We start from the raw sequence: 17,750 nt of genomic DNA, 5'->3' as shown, positions 1-17,750 counted from the left end.
CTAGCTTCCACATCCTTAACCAACCCTGACTCAAGACGTAGACTGGCATTGGACACGCATCTTGGAACCTGGAACAAAGCTCTCAAGAATCTTGATTGGACTTTTTCTAGAGGACCAAAATGGCTACACCCCTGATGTAGCCAGTCCTCCAAGAGTTTACAGTAGGCTCTGTACTAAAAGGCCTGTAAGCTCTTGGAGGATTGGCTACATCAGGGGGTGAGGTCTAATATGCAAAGGAGTTCCTGCTACAAAAAAAGCCCTGCATAAGAGTAATAACAGAAAGAGAAACAATTACAACCTAATGAATTGGGAAAACTACTGGATTCTTATTATCTAGATGTATGGCATACCCTTAACCCAGAATCTAGGGAATTCACATATTACTTATCCCTCCATGATATATATCAGAATAGCCTTTCTTTTGGCATCCAATATAGAAATAGCTAACATAGGCTGTACAACTATTTTGGACCATTTCTGGGTAACATGTAACAAATACCCAAGATTCAGATGGCAAGGGCCCCAGATGGACTTTGAATAAACCTACTATTAACAAAAGAAAATATCTGCAATGATCTAACTAAATATATACAAGAATATTTTGCATTCAATTCTGATTGTGGGGTTGCCCAAGACTGTATTTGGAATGCCTTTAAATCAGTACTCCAAGGGAAATTAATTTCAATTTCCTCAGCCTGTTAAAAAAAACCCCACCTTTGTTAGAAATTAAAGAAAAATTTTGACATTAGAATTATGACACATGAGACATGGTGGGGGAAAAACCTTTAAAAAAATTGACCCAGGAAAGGAAAAAATTGGACTTGCTTAAGACTTCAACCATACAAAAAACCCCTTATGATGTTAAAACAAATAATGTGATGAAAACCTCTAGGTCTATAAAACTGTTAAAACATAGACGAGCACAACGACAATCTGACACCCAGATACATGCGATAAAATCACTAAAGGGGAAAACTGACTTTTAGGTCCATCTCATCTATTTTTTATGAATACTACAAAAATCTTTATACCTCATCTAACTTAGATTTTACTTCTATTGTTAATTACTTAAAATCTATACATTTTAATAAATTTCTTACAAAGGAATACAGAATATTTAGATAAACTATCATTTTAACAGAACTAAACTCAGTTTTAGCAAAGATAAAAAACCAACAAAGATGGATTCCTAGTAGAATTTTATAAAAAGATTAAATAAGTACTGATGGAAACATTGCTAAAAACTTTATAGTATGTCATGTCAACAGGAAACCTCCATAAAACTTGGCATGACTCTAAGATAATAGTTCTACACAAACCAGGAAAAGACAAATTATCCCCTGTGTCTTATCATCCAATATCTACCCTTAACTGTGATTTCAGTTTTTTTCATCTATCTTAGCAGGGCCCCTTAATAAAATTATAGCAAACTTCGTTCATACAGATTAGGCAGGCTTTATTCTGGGGGAGGTCAATCTCAGATAATATTCTCATGATACTCAATTTAATCCACTACAGTAGAGCCACTAAAACACATTCCCTTATTCTCTCTTTGGACACTGAAAAGGCCTTTGACAAGGTGGAAATACCATACTTAAAATCAGTTCTGAATTTTATGCAATTTGGCCCAATTTTTAAAAGATCTATAGAAGCAATATACCTAGAGTTGTCAATCCCCAGGTGGACCAGGGGAATCCCCTGGTTTGGAGGCCCCCTGCTTCAGGGTCATCAGGAAGTGGGCGAGGGGAAGAAAAATCTGCTGGACACTCCATTATTCCCTATGGAGACCAGTTCTTATTGGGTATAATAGAGAATTGATCCATGGGTATCTGGGGGGGGCTGTTTTTTGAGGTAGAGGCAACAAATTTTCAGCATAGCATCCAGTGCCTCTCCTCAAAACACCCTCCAAGTTTCAAGAAGATTGGACCAGGGGTCCAATTCTTTGAGCCCCAAAATAGGGTGCCCTTATCCTTCATTATTTCCAATGGAGGGAAGGCATTTAAAAGGTGTGTGGTCCCTTTAAATGTGATGTCCAGAAGTCTCTTTGGAGTTCAATTATGCTTGTCACAACCTTGCTCCTAACTCCACCCCCAGTGTCTCCTGGCTCCACCCCCAAAGTCTCCTGATATTTCTTGAATTTGACTTGGCAACCCTAAATATACCATAGTCCTAAAGCTCAAATCACCATAAACCAGTACAGATCTGATGATTTGTGACTAGCCAGGAGAACCCACCAGGGCTGTTCTTTATCCCCAATCTTATTTATGTTATTGTTAGAACCTACAGCACATGCAGTATGCCAAGACACTGAAATTGAATGTATCGACAAGGCATTTTTGTAGCAGGAACTCCTTTGCATATTAGGCCACACACTCCTGATGTATCAAATCCTCCAAAAGCTTACAAGGCTCTTAGTACAGGGCCTACTTTAAGCTCCAGGAGGATTGGCTACATCAGGGGTGTGTGGCCTAATATGTAAAGGAGTTCCTTCTACAAAAAAGCCCTGGGTATCGATATCAATAAAGACTCCCACAAACTTAGTTTATTTGCTGATTGATACTGTTTTCTGCCTTAGCAACCCAATCATGTCACTAAACAAATTGATAGGAACCACTGATCAATTTAGTAAATACTCTGGATTCACAATCAGTTTTTCAAAGTCTGAAATTTACCCTATTTTTGTCCCCTCAGCAATAAAACAAACCATCAAGGAGACCCTGCCTTTTAAATAGGTGGGGACAATGTGGAGACATTTGGGAATTCTTATCCCATTAAATATGAAAGATTTATTTCTGTATAATTATACCCCACTTTATAACTATATTAAGTCATCATTAACACAGTGGAAGACACTAAATCTGTCCCTAATGGAAAAAAAATGATTTAATACTAACCTTTTTACTAAAATTCTTGTTGCTCTTCCCATCTCAATTCCAATTAAAGATTTATTGCAGTGACAATCTCAACTGACAAAATTTCTCTTGGACAATTAAAAAAACCCATGTCTCTTTCTATCTAATGTCCAAACCAGAATTTGGAGGTTTAGGAGTCCCCATACTAGAGAAGTATTACCTGGCATTTCAACTGAAAAATGTTCTTTTATATGCCTCTCCTGTATCCAACCTAGCATGGGTACAAATTGAAAAAACTTCTCTACCTGACTCATTTCTACATGAGGCTATCTGGAATGGGAAAGCCGAAAGAAAAATGACAGGATCCTACAACCCATACTTGAAACACGCACTTGAGTTATGGGACAAACAGAGAAAAACATTACCTCCACTGACCTCACCAGTAATGGCCTTTTTGAGCCAAGACTGGTTTGCTCCAGGCAAATCAGTAACTGATTTCAAAATTTGGAGAGATCAAAGGATCTTTCGGTTAATTGCTATAACTAAGATGAGTGCATTACCTTAATTGGAAAAGAAATATAAGATTAAAATTCCATGGATGCAATACCGTCAGCTCACCATGCTCTGCACAACATCATACTAGTTATTACTTCTAATAGATCTCTGAATCAGTTTGAACAACTGATAAAAAACAGAAATACAAATACAAAAGGGGCATTTTCAATTATTTATGCACTTTTAAATCATCCATTGTGGTCGCAGCCGGCACATCACCAAAATGCTTGGCAAAAAGATTGCAACATCCAGTTAACAGAGCAGCACTGGGAAACTATGGAAATCTCCATTATTCAAGTCAAAATCTACCAATATAAAGATTTAAAATTTTTAAAATCATTTCTAGGTGGTATAATACTCCTTATAAGCTATACTGTAGCAAATTATTACCTAATGTGAACTTTTGGAAAGAGTGTAGCCACACTGCCTACTTTCTACACTGTTGCTGGGCCTGCCCAAAAATCAATGCTTTTTGGAAACTAATAGTAAAAACAGTTGAAAAGATTGTGGGATGCCCACTATCAAATACCCCAGAATTGCTCGCACTACTGGCCAAATCAATCATACGCTAAATTGAATTCATACTGGCAAGGCAGTGGAAAACAAACAAGGTCCCTACATTAAGGCAATGGTTTGAAAAAAAATTGGGACATTCTGGTTCAAGACAAAATTACAGCACAGATTGTCCGGGCAGAAAACCCATTATTAACTAGCACATTCGTTGAAAAGTGATATGTTTTCTTTGAATACACAAATAGAAAGTCTTCTATTGTATATTCAGTACCAAAGAAATACTTTGTGCTGTAAAAAGGTAAAGGTAGTCAGTCCCCTGTGCAAGCACCAGTTGTTTTTGACTCTGGGGTGACGTTGCTTTCACAACGTTTTCACGGCAGACTTTTTACGGGGTGGTTTGCCATTGCCTTCCCCAGTCATCTACACTTCCCCCCAGCAAGCTGGTTACTCATTTTACTGACCTCAGAAGGATGGAAGGCTGAGTCAACCTGGAGCCAGCTACCTGAACCAGCTTCCCCTGGGATCAAACTCAGGTCATGAGCAGAGGGCTCCGACTGCAGTACCGCAGCTTTACTATTCTGCACCATGGGGCTCTACTTTGTGCTGTACTGAAATGTTATTTGTAAATAATTATTGTATATTAGAGAAAATCTTTGTATGTTTATATTTATAACAAAAACATGAGAAAACTTTAATAAAAATTTTAAAATGGAAAAAAAAAGATTGCTGCAGCACAGAGACATTGTCTCCAGATTTTGATGCAGTAGTTCAAAGCAAGAGGTGTCCGTTATTGGAAACTGCTAAGCAAAATATTGCAAACGTGCTAATGCTTTAAGCGTGTTTTAAGTTTTAAAAATCTTTGTGTTTGTCTGTGCCCTTTATAAAGTTTATATCTCCGCTACCTGGCCGTCGTAACAAATGAGTTCAGCACCCCTGCTCTAGTTAATTCACCTTGAGGGCCATATTGAACTTGACAGCTAGTTAGGGAGTGTAGCTTTTGAATAAGAAAAAGTAATCTTTTGTTGATTAATGTCTTATTCAGTTTCTTCCCACCATGGCTTGCATATTTCTCAGCCAGATGTGCAAGGGTAACACAATGAAGAAGAAGAAGAATTACAGATGTATACCCCGCCCTTCTCTCTGAATCAGAGACTCGGAGCAGCTTACAATCTCCTTTATCTTCTCCCCCCCACAACAAACACTCTGAGGTGGGTGGGGCTGAGAGGGCTCTCACAGCAGCTGCCCTTTCAAGTACAACCTCTGCTATAGCTCTGGCTAACCCAAGTCCATTCCAGCAGCTGCAAGTGGAAGAGAGGGGAATCAAACCCGGCTCTCCCAGATAAGAGTCCACGCACTTAACCACTACACCAAACTGGCTCTCAAAGTGATCAGAGTGGATCTATCAACACAAAACCCAGTCTGTTCCCTACTCAAGATTTTTTTGGTTGTTCATCCAGGAGGAGAGGTTGTGTTGTAAATGCCTTGCATAAAGCTTACCAATGATGGATGGAAGACTAATTGGGTGATAATTGCCTATCAAATATGGGTCTCCTAAATAGTTAGACAAGAAAACTCCTGCTCAGAATTGGATTTAAAAAATTGGGATTATTCTGTTTTAAGTAAAATAGGATTTTCTTCAACAGATATTATTTATTTTTGCTGATTTCTATTCCACCCTATCCCATGAACAGGCTCCTCCATTGCAATATGAGAAATGAGTTATCAAACCTTGGTTTCCTGTGGTAATGTATTTGATTGAACAAGAAATATTGCCTAATCTCTACATGCAAAAATGATTTAGTTTGTTATATAGTAACTATTGTTTTAGTTCAGCACTGTGTAATTAACAGTTTAGTGAAGTTAGTTGTTTGAATTTCTGTAAAAAATGAGAAAATGTTACTTAAAAAAAAATAAGGGTCTCCTTTTTATGTATCAGAACTACTGTGGTCCAGGAATCAGGCATTCTCTTTGTTTTATCACTAAGAAAAATGAGAGTAGCTAGGGGAGAGGCCCACCATGCCAAGTGTTTCTTGAACAGTTCAGAAGGGAGTCCATCAGGACCAGGGGCTTTCCCTACCTTTTAGCTAATTAATTAAGCAAATTATTTCATTATGACTCAGCACTATGATCTAGCAGAGTTAAAAAGATATTTGTAAGATGGTCCTCCCAGGTCTAGGTCAGAATTAGACAAGGGGATCAGATATATTAGAAAAGGGTCCAGATTTGTTTGTTGTTATTATTTAAAGGTAAAGGTAGTCCCCTGTGCAAGCACCAGTCGTTTCTGACTCTGGGGTGACATTGCTTTCACAACATTTTCACAACAGACTTTTTACAGGGTGGTTTGACCTTGCCTTTCCCAGTCATCTACGCTTTCCCCCCAGCAAGCTGGGTACTCATTTTACCAACCTCGGAGGAATGGAAGGTTGAGTCAGCCTCGAGCCAGCTACCTGAACCCAGCTTCCGCCAGAATCGAACTCCAGTCATGAGCAGAGCTTAGGACTGCAGTAGTGCACCACGGGGCTCTTAGTGTTATTATTTAGTGACACATTAATTAATAAATTCCATCTTCTTCTTTGTGCCAATTTCTTTTCTGATCTACAGTAATTTTGAATTGCTTTTTAAGCCTAAAATAATTTGCTGGAAGAGTTTTTGCACCACTATTCCAATAGTTACTATGCAGAGTTCATGGCTGGGCTTTCAGTGCCTGGCAGTCCCGATCAAACTGGAGGGGGTGGGGGTTTGCTTATGTTTATTCTGGACTTATGAATTGTGCCTGGATAGTAGAATTTATGTTAGCAATAAGATTATACAATGCAAAATAACCACATATGACATAATGCTTTATAGCCTGTTGAGGTGCTCCTACCATACCAAACCTTTAATGGCATAACAGCTGCAAATAAAAATACACAGAATATAAAAATTTAAACATTGGAGATAAAATCAAAATGAAACCAAGCTTACAGAAGCATTCATACATGGTCAGATTTAAATTTAAGGATGTCAGCCGAAAATTTTGCCACAGCCTCGCTACCCTCCCCGTCAGTATCGTTCAATAAATAATGACAGAGTGGCAGAATAGACAAATCTGAGGAGAAAGAAAGTTTGCAAAATAAATCTTTACGGAGATTATGATAAAAGGAACAATGAAGCAATATATGCTGAATTGAGCCAGGAATATTCGCTCCACAGGAACAGAGTCTGTCACCTAAAGGGACTCGATGATATCTCCCTTGTAAAACTTTGGAGGGAAACTCATTTAGTCTAGTCAACATAAATGCCCTGCGATTACTTGGAATGGTTAAGTCTGATAGATAATGAGGCATTTTGCCGCAGAAAGCATAAAGACGTAAGGAAGCTGGGGAGCAAATATAAGGGTCTGTTGGCCGTAGTTTCGTTTCCTCCAACTCCCACAGTCTCAGTTTAATACATCTGAAGATATATGACTCATCAAAAGTAAAAAAAATCATCAACCTCTATCCCCAACTGGTTAAGTTTGGACATAAGCACTGCTGTCCAGGATGAAATATATGGGTCTCTTTTCATACAATCAAGAAGGCTGTTAGGATCTGTTCTAAAGTGAATTTTGAGCCAGAATTTAAACACTGCAATCCAGGCTTTTATCTCTACCAAAGACTGACCCACTTCGGAGCAGAGAGCAAAGTAGGACACACATTTTGGCATACCAAGAATTTGTCTAAAGAATGAGGCTTGAATGCCCTCCACTTTCCTGGTAAATGCTGAGATCCATATAGGGATACCACACCTTAATTGCTGCTGGAACTAATTGGTTGCCCCTTGCAAAGAAAAACTGTTTAATTTGAGCAGCCGAACAGCCTGTTGAGGTGCTGAATCTGTTTTTAACACCATCATTTCTTCTTGGACAAAAAAAATGTATTTTGTGGAATGTGCCCTTTCCACCAGTGATGCACCTTATTTAGTTAAATCGTTCTGATGTTTTGGTTTTATTGTATTGTTTTAAATTTAACTTGTTGGTTTTTATTGTCAATCTATGCTGTGATCCGCCCTGAGCTCGTTATGGGAAAGGGTGGAATATAAGTTTACTAAATAAAAATAAAATAACAATAAATAAATATAGCATAAACCTCCCTTATGGCAATCCCAAGGACTAGTTGCAATTGCAGTACAGAAATTGTGAAATAATATTTTAGAAAATACCTGCTTCAACTCATGTTTCCTGTAATAGAATGATATTAAATCTATACAGATTTTCTTTTCCAGCCAGCACTATTCAATGAAAGTATTTTTGGGACACAGCCTTATTAGTTTTTTTTAGTCAATTACAATTGATATTTCTAAAGAACTCTTCAAAGGGAGATTTATATCCTCTCCTGAGGATGGATGAATCAGCTCTTTATGGCAATTTATAGGCAGCTTAGCAAAGAGGTTCTGAGCAGAGATCATTGGAAGCTTTGTTGGCTTTATGAGTTGACATAATATTCTGGCTGTTATCCTGAGTCCTGGAAAGACATAAGTGGCTTCATGGAAGAACATAGGGTGATTAGTAAGTTCTTACGTTCAGCCAGGCTATCAATGATTTTGGCTTGATCCCCTTTCATCAGTTCTACACCAATGATAAGAATGGGTGTTTTGACCACAACCAAAGTCTTCTTTAGGGGTCCTAATGGTTTATTGACAGGAAGTGATGCCTTATTTTTTCCCCTATCCGGCATTTTGCTTTCCTGTAAAGTAGAGGGCCTCTTTATGTTTGTCTTGGAAATGCATGGAGAAACAACAATATCATGAAATACTTGAACAGGAATAATATAGTGCAGGGGTGGCCAACGGTAGCTCTCCAGATGTTTTTTGCCTACAACTCCCATCAGCCCCAACCATTGGCAATGCTTGCTTGGGCTGATGGGAGTTGTAGGCAAAAAACATCTGGAGAGCTTCCGTTGGCCACCCCTGGCCTTTGCAATAGAGATTTAATTTTCAACAACATGGGTAGGAAGGTAGATTGTTCAAAAGTTAGGAGAATTCTTTTAGCTGCTGAAATGATAGGGAGCCAGTTAATAGTGAGTAAGTCAACATATTGAGGCTTGATTTGTAAGAGTTGACTCAGGGAACTAATGATACTTCTGTGGGTTTGCCAAAGTTGAAAGTTATTATTATTCAGACTAATATAGAGTGCAGAATCTGTTTGTTAGTTTGAATAGCAAACTTACCATTATTACCCATTGCAGATTGACTTTAATTCACAGTGGTGTTTCTGCAGCCTAACATCGTCAGCTGCCTCTTCAGTAATTAATTCTTTGTGATAAGTCTGAAACCCCAGCTGCTTGAATTTTCCCTCCCAAATATTTTTGCATGAAGGATTCAAAGGTTGCCCACAGTGTCTCTACTTTGTTGTTCACAGGAGCAAGTCGCTCATATATTCCAATTACTGTTTTAGCTGTTGGTAAGCATTGTTTTGCCACAAAGCCAAAGATAGAGGATTGCCGATCTTGACTGGCATATTACTTTAACACTTTCTCTCATTTATCCTAAAGAGGCTGCTGGTCAGGCAAAGAAACTTCTCCCAGAAAAAGTAAGCTATCGGCCAAAGAGGGGAGTTCTTCTGTATCAAGTATTGCATCTCTGTTATCTGTGGAAGTTGTAGTATGGTCTCCTGAGGCCTCCTTTAAAGGATAGAGTGTGTCTATTTTCAATTGCTTAGCTTAGCAGACCTTGAAGAAGGTGGAGAGCCCAAAATTACATGGTTATGTTTTCTGTTGTTCATATTAATTGAAGAGAAACAACACTCACCAGCTGCCCTGTTTAACAATATGGCACTGGGAAGCTGAAGCACCTGGGCACTAAAACACCAAAACCACAGAAAGGCACCACTTTGTATCAGTAGTTTGACTTGCAAGGACAAAATAGCAACAGGAGATGGTAGTTTAAAATATTTTAAAACTTTCTGAGAGGATATATCTGTTTATGAAGAGGCTGTAGCACACACATTTTTCCAGCCCCCTCTTCTCATTCTGTTGCACATATAGACTAAGCCAAAATAAAGATAATTGTGCAAGAGACCAGAATTTGCTAATTCTCGCTGTCCTGAAAACAAAAGCATGGGGATTAATCAGTCCTTTTTTTTTTACTCATCTTGCACCTTCTTCCTTTGCTGACTCCTGTCACAGTGCTGTAATTTCCAATCCATGCTTCTACAGGATGGTGTGTATATTATACACTGCATATGAGCATGTGGTCCAGAAAGGATGTGTGAAATGTTTTCCTATACTTGTCTTGTGGATCCTGGAGGCTTGATGTTGACATTTCAATAATGACTTCAAAGAGTTCTAGCACTCAGCTCCTGACAAATCAGGGTTTTTTTCCCTACTTACAGCCTTCTTTTGTTTGGATTGATTCCCCACATCATCTTGATTCCTTAGCAAATGCAGGTATCCTGGAATTCTGGAGTCAAATTTCCAGAAGCTTCTGAATCTGTGTAACTCATACCGAGGCTACAGGGTTAACTTGCTATTCTGTGCTTATGTCACAAACTATGGTTTTAAGCACTGATAGTCTGGTTGTTTCAGCGGCAGACAGAAGGACGAGTGCCAGTGTTCAGCCATGAAGTTGTGCCTGATCATTTGCGAACAAAGCCTGATCCTGAAGTGGAGGAGCAAGAAAAGCAGCTGAGCACAGATGCAGCTCGTATTGGCAGTGATGTGGCACAGGTAATTATTTGGAGGAATTCAGCATTGTCCCAACTTTTTGAGGACATATCAGTTTCCATATCCCTGCTGTTATCTTTAATTCTCTACACACCAGCAATGACCATCTAACAGTCTGTGAAACCGTTTTGTCTGGGGCCTGGTAAGTTCTACCCCACTTGAATCTGTGTTGTAAAAGTGTTGACCCCCGTTTCATTTGTAAGAAAAGGTAATTTATGAACCCATTTCAAGGTCTGTGATACTTAATGAAGGAATGAGGCACTGCATGTTTGTGTGCACAAATGCATGAGAGTGTGTGCACATATATAATTAAATATTCTGTCGCTTTGTCATGCAAGTTTCAGAAAGGACAGGCAATTGCAAGTCTGCCTCTTGAGAAGATATTTGGGAACATTTGAACTCTACTTAAACTGAGTATGATAGGACAGAATAATTATCTCAGGAAGGTGATTGAGAGGGCAGTAGCAGAACAGCTCCAGGGATTCCTGGATGTGACATCAGCACTTGACCCCTTCCAGTCTGGCTTTAGACCTGGGTTTGGAACTGAGACAGCTCTAATAGCCTTGGTGGATAGCTTCTGCTGTTAACTGGATAAGGGTGGGTCTGGACTGCTATATTAGTATTGACAAATTGATCTTGGCCAACCGCCTGGCCTCAATGGGAGTTTGTGAGACCACCTTAGTGTGGGTCCTTTAGTTCCTCCATGGCCACTACTAGAGAGTAGTGGTTGGGGATGAGGTTTCCACCAAACATTCTCTCGAGTGTGGGGTTCCACAAGGCGTGATTCTCTCCTCAGTATTATTTAATCTGTCTATCTGAGCTCATGAGGAGGTTCGGAGCTGGATGCTACCAATATGCAGATGACACCCAGCTTTTCTTCCTCTTGGATATGCAGCCAGACTCTGTACTAGCAGATCTGGCTTGTTGCCTTGAGGCCATGGTTTGTTGGTTGAAGCAGAGCTGGTTGAAAAGATCATCTGACTGGGGAGATCTGGACAATCAGGGGGCCTTCAGCTGCCAACTCTTGATGGGGTCCAACTATCATTGATAGATGCTGTGAAGAGTCTGGGGGTCTGGCTTGACAACTCCTTGTCCCTGGACAAGCAGGTGTCAACAGTGACAAAGATGGTGTTTTTCTATTTGTGCTAAGCCCGCCAACTGTCTCCATATCTGTCTCATTTTGACCTAGCCACAGTGATGTGTGCCACAGTCACTTCCTGTCTAGGGTACTGTAAATGTGCTCTATGTAGGGCTGCCCCTGAAGGTAGTCCAGAAATTACAGACAGTCTAGTATGCACCGACAATATTGCTAATGGGTTTTCCTTGGAGAGATCATACCTAGACACAGCAGGGCCCGTAAGATGGAGCTCTTCCGCCAAATTTTTGACTGCTGAATCTTGAAATTATTGCCTGGAGTAAACTGAATTGATCACCTTAGAGCCTGGACCTTAGATATGATCTGTATTTGGAGGATGTGAATGTTTAAGACATGAAGAAGGCTTGTTGCGCTGCCATCACGAATATGGCTCTTTTAATATTTATTATAACAGTTGTTTTTAAATTGTTTTAATGTTTTAGTTTAGCTCATCTGTTTAGGTTTTCATTAGCTGGGTCTGTTTATGTGGGCTGCCTTTTAGTTTTATTTGTATTATGTTTTTAATTGATGTCTGTTAATATGTTAACTGTTGTTAGCCACCTCAAGACTGTTTGGTGGTGAGAGGTGACATATAACAACAACTACCACCACTACTACTGTTGTTATTTATAGAACCATGGTTACATAATTTTTTTAAAAAACAGAGGAATATACAGGGTTCTTTATGTGTATTGTTTTCCATGTATCTATCATATACTCAGTGCTGTCAAGATAGTATAAATTTCCATTTATAAATTGGTACTTCTCTGTTCTGAAAGACTGGGAATTAGCCTTGGGGAGTTTGCTGTAATTAAAGAAGGCAGTAAGGGGTGAAAGATAACTGAGGTTCAAACTGATGCAGATTATTTTGGTTACAGAAACAGATCCAAAGTCTAAACAAAATGTGCTTGAATTTGTTGGAGAAGATCAACAAAGAAGAAAGAGAGTCTGAGAGTGGAGGTATGACCTTTGAACCAGTTGGGGGCAAGGGGCATCTGATAGGTTCCAGAGCCAGTGATCCTAAAAACAGAAAATGAGCACTGCAATAACATGAGCAAATATTTGCAAAAGGGTTAGTGGGCACAGTGGGAAATAAAGAGTGAAACTCTGATAATTTGTTGTGCACTGTTAATTTGCTTCTCTCTGCAGGTTTACGACAGAACAAACAGACATACAACTCTGCTGATACTAATGCTTTGGTTGCGGCTGTAGCCTTTGGGAAGGGTCTGTCAAATAGGCGTCCACCAGGTGTGACAGGGCCTGTTCAGTCTAGTCAGCCAGGTGCCAACACCATCATAACAGGTGCTTCTGCCATGCAGCAGGTACAGATGCCTGGAGCACCAAATCAAGCACAGCCCATGCTTGGAGGAGTACAAATGCCACAAACAAGCCAGCCAGGTAAATTCAGGCTCTCAGACATTTTGGGAGGTCCCTGGAATGCAAAAGAAAGGGGAATAGAATACGGGGAGTGTGTTGCAACAAAAGGAGCTGGTGTCAAAGCTAAATATGTACTTTGTATAAATCTGTAGATTTAGGCATACAGAGAGGCCGTAGATGAGACATTTAACAGCCTCTCTGCTTTTTCACAGTTTGTATGCAAAAACAAATATTAGCCTGAGGTAGAGTAAATTTTACGTGTATTATTTTATGTTAACTGAAACAAGTCTTGAAGAAGGTGGAGGTAGAGTAGACTGCGGAGGTGGAGGGAAGGGGAATTAGCTCTGCCTCATGCATAAGCAGTGTGCAGGGAAGATCCTGGCCCAGTCCCTGGCCAAGGAATGGAAGAAATTTCCACCAAATTTGTGTTCCTCTTCTGAGATGTAGGCCTTTCTCTTTATCACTTCACTAAACCCCATACTTTCCCCATCTCTAGGTAAGATGCCCAGTGGCATAAAAACCAATATCAAGTCTGCTTCAATGCATCCCTATCAAAGGTGAGTTTGGGAACTACATTGGCCTGTTGTTGCTCCCGGACTTCTTCCCAGAGATTACAAACTACTCTCAACAATGAAATTCCTGACTGCACCTTCATGTACTCCAAAATCTCCTGAGTTCATTTATTTATATGGGCACATTTACCTCTTTGGACACTAGAGTGTAGGATGTATTCTTTGAACAGCATGTGCCAGAGGCATATGCTTTGGGAAGAGCACCTCTGCAGCCTAGACAGGCCCAAGGGAAAAGTAGCAAGGAGACTGATAGACTTCAGAGAGTGCTCTTCTTTTGATCTGTATTGTATTAAGGAGGAAGAGGCATGTAACATGAAGATGTTTTTTGTTTAATAAAGACCAGGTGCTCTGCCCCATATAACTTTTGTTTGTCTTTTTATACATTGAGTCTGTATAGTTTTGTTCTTGTGTTCCCTTTCTGTAAATCACTGGGATATAGCGCAATCAAAACAAACCATTAAATCATTTGGTTTGATCTCCGCTGATATCGACCCACAGTCATTACAAGATAAATACTAACCAGATGTTTTCCACAAGACAAATAACAGGTGCTATTGGCAGAGCTCACTGTACTGATGGATGCCATCTAGATGACTGGAAAAAAAAAAACTATGCCCTTCATTGCAAGGATAGTGAAAACATCCAGATACTTAAAATGATTAGATGTGTGGAGAAATACTTCATTGCCCCTGTATCCTGTGTAAGAATTGTTGATCTAACAGTAAACATATGTTCTTTCTGGTACACTGGCACCATGTACTCTGTCCTATGGCACACTTCCATCCATAAGAAAAAGTCTCTGTTGAAGCACGTTACATTCTTGGTCTCTTGCATTCCATTTCAAGTTAAATCTAATTTATTTGGCCCCAATCAATAAGGGACAATTCCACAGTATCACTCACTTGATGTCTACTTTTGAGTTAATGTGGTACAAATTATCCAGAATGAGGTTTGCAGCTGAATCCAAGTACTCTTGGGCATACTCTTGCCACTTATGTCATCCAGTTGATCCTGTATGAATGGCTTCAAGGGCAAATGGGTATAAACTAGATGGAGGAGGCAACAACACTCTGAAAGCCAGTACTAGGAGGCAACATCATGGGCTAATTGGTTGGCAGTTGTGTGAAACAGGTTGCTGGACTAGGTGGTCTGATCAAGCAAGGCTATTCTTATGTCTTTAGGTACTATTAATTTCCAATATTCTGTTATGATTTGCGCTTCAGATAGCACTATATTGTTCCTGGTGATGCTTGTAGCAAAATGTTCCATATGTAGGGGAGAGCTTTCTTGATTCTTTATAAGTAGGGGCTCCTGTTGCTTCAGGTATTCTGTTCTCTGGTGCTTTGATGTATAAGTAAGATAGAGCTTTTCTGTCCTCTTGCCCTCAGTAGTTTATTTAATAAAGCTGTCTCAGAGACATGGATTTTTGTCTGTGCACATATATACATTGGAGTTCAGGTCATGGAGCATACTAAACACTAATGGTAAAGAGATGGAGGAAAAACATACTGATGTGTCAAAGCAGGCAGATTATTGGATGAATGCTTAAGAGAATATAAGAACATAAGAGAAGCCATGTTGGATCAGGCCAATGGCCCATCCAATCCAACACACTGTGTCACACAGTGGCCAAAAACCCAGGTGCCATCAGGAGGTCCACTAGTGGGGTGAGGACACTAGAAGTCTTCCCACTGTTGCCCCCCAAGCACCAAGAATACAGAGCATCACTGCCCCAGACAGAGAGTTCCATCTATACCCTGTGGCTAATAGCCACTGTCTACGGCTTTAAAAAGGTCTGCTAGGAAGGGAGCCCACCACTGTGGAAAAGCCTTTATAGCCTCAGGGGGAATAGCATCAGGCCCTGGGGCTTTTCCCAATTTAAGTCCTACAATTAGAGATTTTGTCTCCTTGATCTGCACTGGGGCCCAAATTGGACAGTCATCCAGACAGAAGTCAAATTAGGATTGTACCTGGTCTCCTGAAAAACCATTGTAAAATGCTTATACCAGCAATTGGCTGTGATTAAACTATTTACTGAACCATTTATTCCCGTTGAATCGGCTATCAGAGACCAGAATTTCCTTGAATTGTAATTAACTGTAGCCTGCAGGAGGGGTTCCCAACTTTTAAGCAGAAAATTTTTCTGCTTGACCTTACTGAGTTCATGTAGAGCCGTTTTAAATTCAAAGTATTTTGATGGGAGGTGCACTAAATTTGACTCCCTATAGCAGTGGTAAATATCACATAAGTGACTCCATCACTTGACGCTCTTTATCAAACCAGCTGCATGTGGAGGCTTCCCTGATGCCCCGTTTTTGCTTCATATGCAACATCATGATCCCAGAAAGTTCATTTACAAACTTGTCATATAACAAGATCCACTCTGATGATGAAGTCTAATAGAGCTACAAATTTATCTAGGCACATAAAGAGTGGGCTCTAAATCCCTCCAAACATTTTATAACCGGCCCAAGTTTCTTGGAGTAAGATCACATCAAATCTTATAAGAAAGCTTTTAAAGGTGGGGTCAGCAAACTTGTTCTTCCATCCAGCAATGTTCCATGAGACAATGGTAAGGTTAGATGCAGCTTTTCTCCCCTCCTTCCTATGATCTGCCTAACTTAACAGAATCAGTATTGCTATTAGATGACCATCTAGCCTCTGTTTAAAAACCTCCAAAGAAGGAGAGCCCACCACCTCCTGAGGAAGCCTGTTCCATTGAGGAACCAATCTAACCCTCAGGAAGTTCTTCCTGATGTTGAGCCAAAAAACTTTTCTGATTTAATTTCAACTCATTGGTTCTGGTCTGACCTTCTGGGCCAACAGAAAACAACTCCGCACCATCCTCTATATCAGGGTTTCTCAAACTTCCCACCCCCCCCATGGCCCAGTTATTTTTACACTTCTCTTTTGTGGCAAACTAAAATTTGAGGGTGGAGCCAGAAGACTTTAATAATAATAATAACTTTTACAATAAATACATTATACAATAAAATACATTCAAATAAATTAATTAAAACCACAACAGTTAAAGGTGCTTTGGGGGTGGAGCTGGGAGATGATGTGCAAACATGCTTAAAACTCTTGCAATATTTTGTTTAGGAAAGGTAAGAGAATAGTGGGATTTTGCAATGCAGCATTAAAAATAAACATCAAGAAAAAGCACAAGGATCACGCAGCAAAAGGGGCCAAAAGAAGCCCGTTTGAAAGCTACAAGGGACAGGGCCTTCTCCATAATGGCTCCATCTTGGTGGAACCAGCTGCCGGAAGAGGTAAGGGCCCTGCGGGATCTTACCCAATTCCGCAGGGCCTGTAAGACAGCCCTCTTCCGGCTGGCCCACAACTGACTGGCACTGAGTACTGAACACTGAACATCGAATTTGAATTGAGCGTAACTTAAGACCGCTGAATGATTTTAATGTTTTATGTATATAACAAATGATTAGATTTTTAACTATAAATTATGTAATTGTTAATTTTAATGCTTAATTTTATATTTTATGTTAGTTTTACATGTTGTAAGCCGCCCTGAGCCACCTAGTGGGAAGGGCGGGATATAAATCTCAGATAAATAAAATAAATAAATAAAAATATAAAATGCTTTCAGCCTGGGAAAACATGAAATGGCAACCTGGGAAAACATGAAATGGCAGAGCATTTCAAGCTTCACCCCACCCACCCAGGTTTACTCAGATTAGCAATGGGAAGGAAGAAAGATGGGGAAAGACTGGCTGATAGAAAGAGAGGAGGGAGTGGGAAATAAAGCAAATAGGGAAAAAGAAAGACAAAGAAAGAAAGGGAAGTGGGAAATACCGTATTTTTTGCACTATAAGACTCACTTTTTCAATAGGGAAAAAGAAAGACTGACTGACTGACTGACTGACTGACTGACTGGGAGGGAGGGAGGGAGGGAGGGAGGGAAGAGAGTTGGAAACAAATGAAAAAAGCAAAAAGAAAGAGGAAATAGGAAGGAAGGAAAAGGAAGGGAAGGGAAGAAGGGACAAAAGGATAAAAGAAAGAGAAAAAGAAAAGAAAAGAAAATCGGAAAGAAACGGAATGGGAGCAA

At 39.8% G+C, this 17,750-nt stretch overlaps 1 protein-coding gene across 1 annotated transcript in view; it reads left to right on the top strand.

Moving 5' to 3' along the window:
• Window positions 1-14,042, top strand: part of MED8 (mediator complex subunit 8) — a 30,319-nt gene extending 16,277 nt beyond the window's left edge. Inside the window, exons 4-7 of the mRNA XM_060233011.1 lie at window positions 10,463-10,603; window positions 12,614-12,695; window positions 12,885-13,133; window positions 13,609-14,042. Of these exons, the coding sequence (XP_060088994.1) occupies window positions 10,463-10,603; window positions 12,614-12,695; window positions 12,885-13,133; window positions 13,609-13,673 (537 nt within the window). The 3' untranslated portion in view covers window positions 13,674-14,042. The remainder of the gene's footprint in view (window positions 1-10,462; window positions 10,604-12,613; window positions 12,696-12,884; window positions 13,134-13,608) is intronic.
• The last annotated feature ends 3,708 nt before the right edge of the window (window positions 14,043-17,750 follow it).

This window comes from Heteronotia binoei, chromosome 2 (assembly GCF_032191835.1).
Source record: "Heteronotia binoei isolate CCM8104 ecotype False Entrance Well chromosome 2, APGP_CSIRO_Hbin_v1, whole genome shotgun sequence".
Lineage (NCBI taxonomy): Eukaryota > Metazoa > Chordata > Lepidosauria > Squamata > Gekkonidae > Heteronotia > Heteronotia binoei.
Note: the sequence above shows the minus strand (reverse complement) of the source record. Positions and strands in the feature narration are given on the sequence as shown.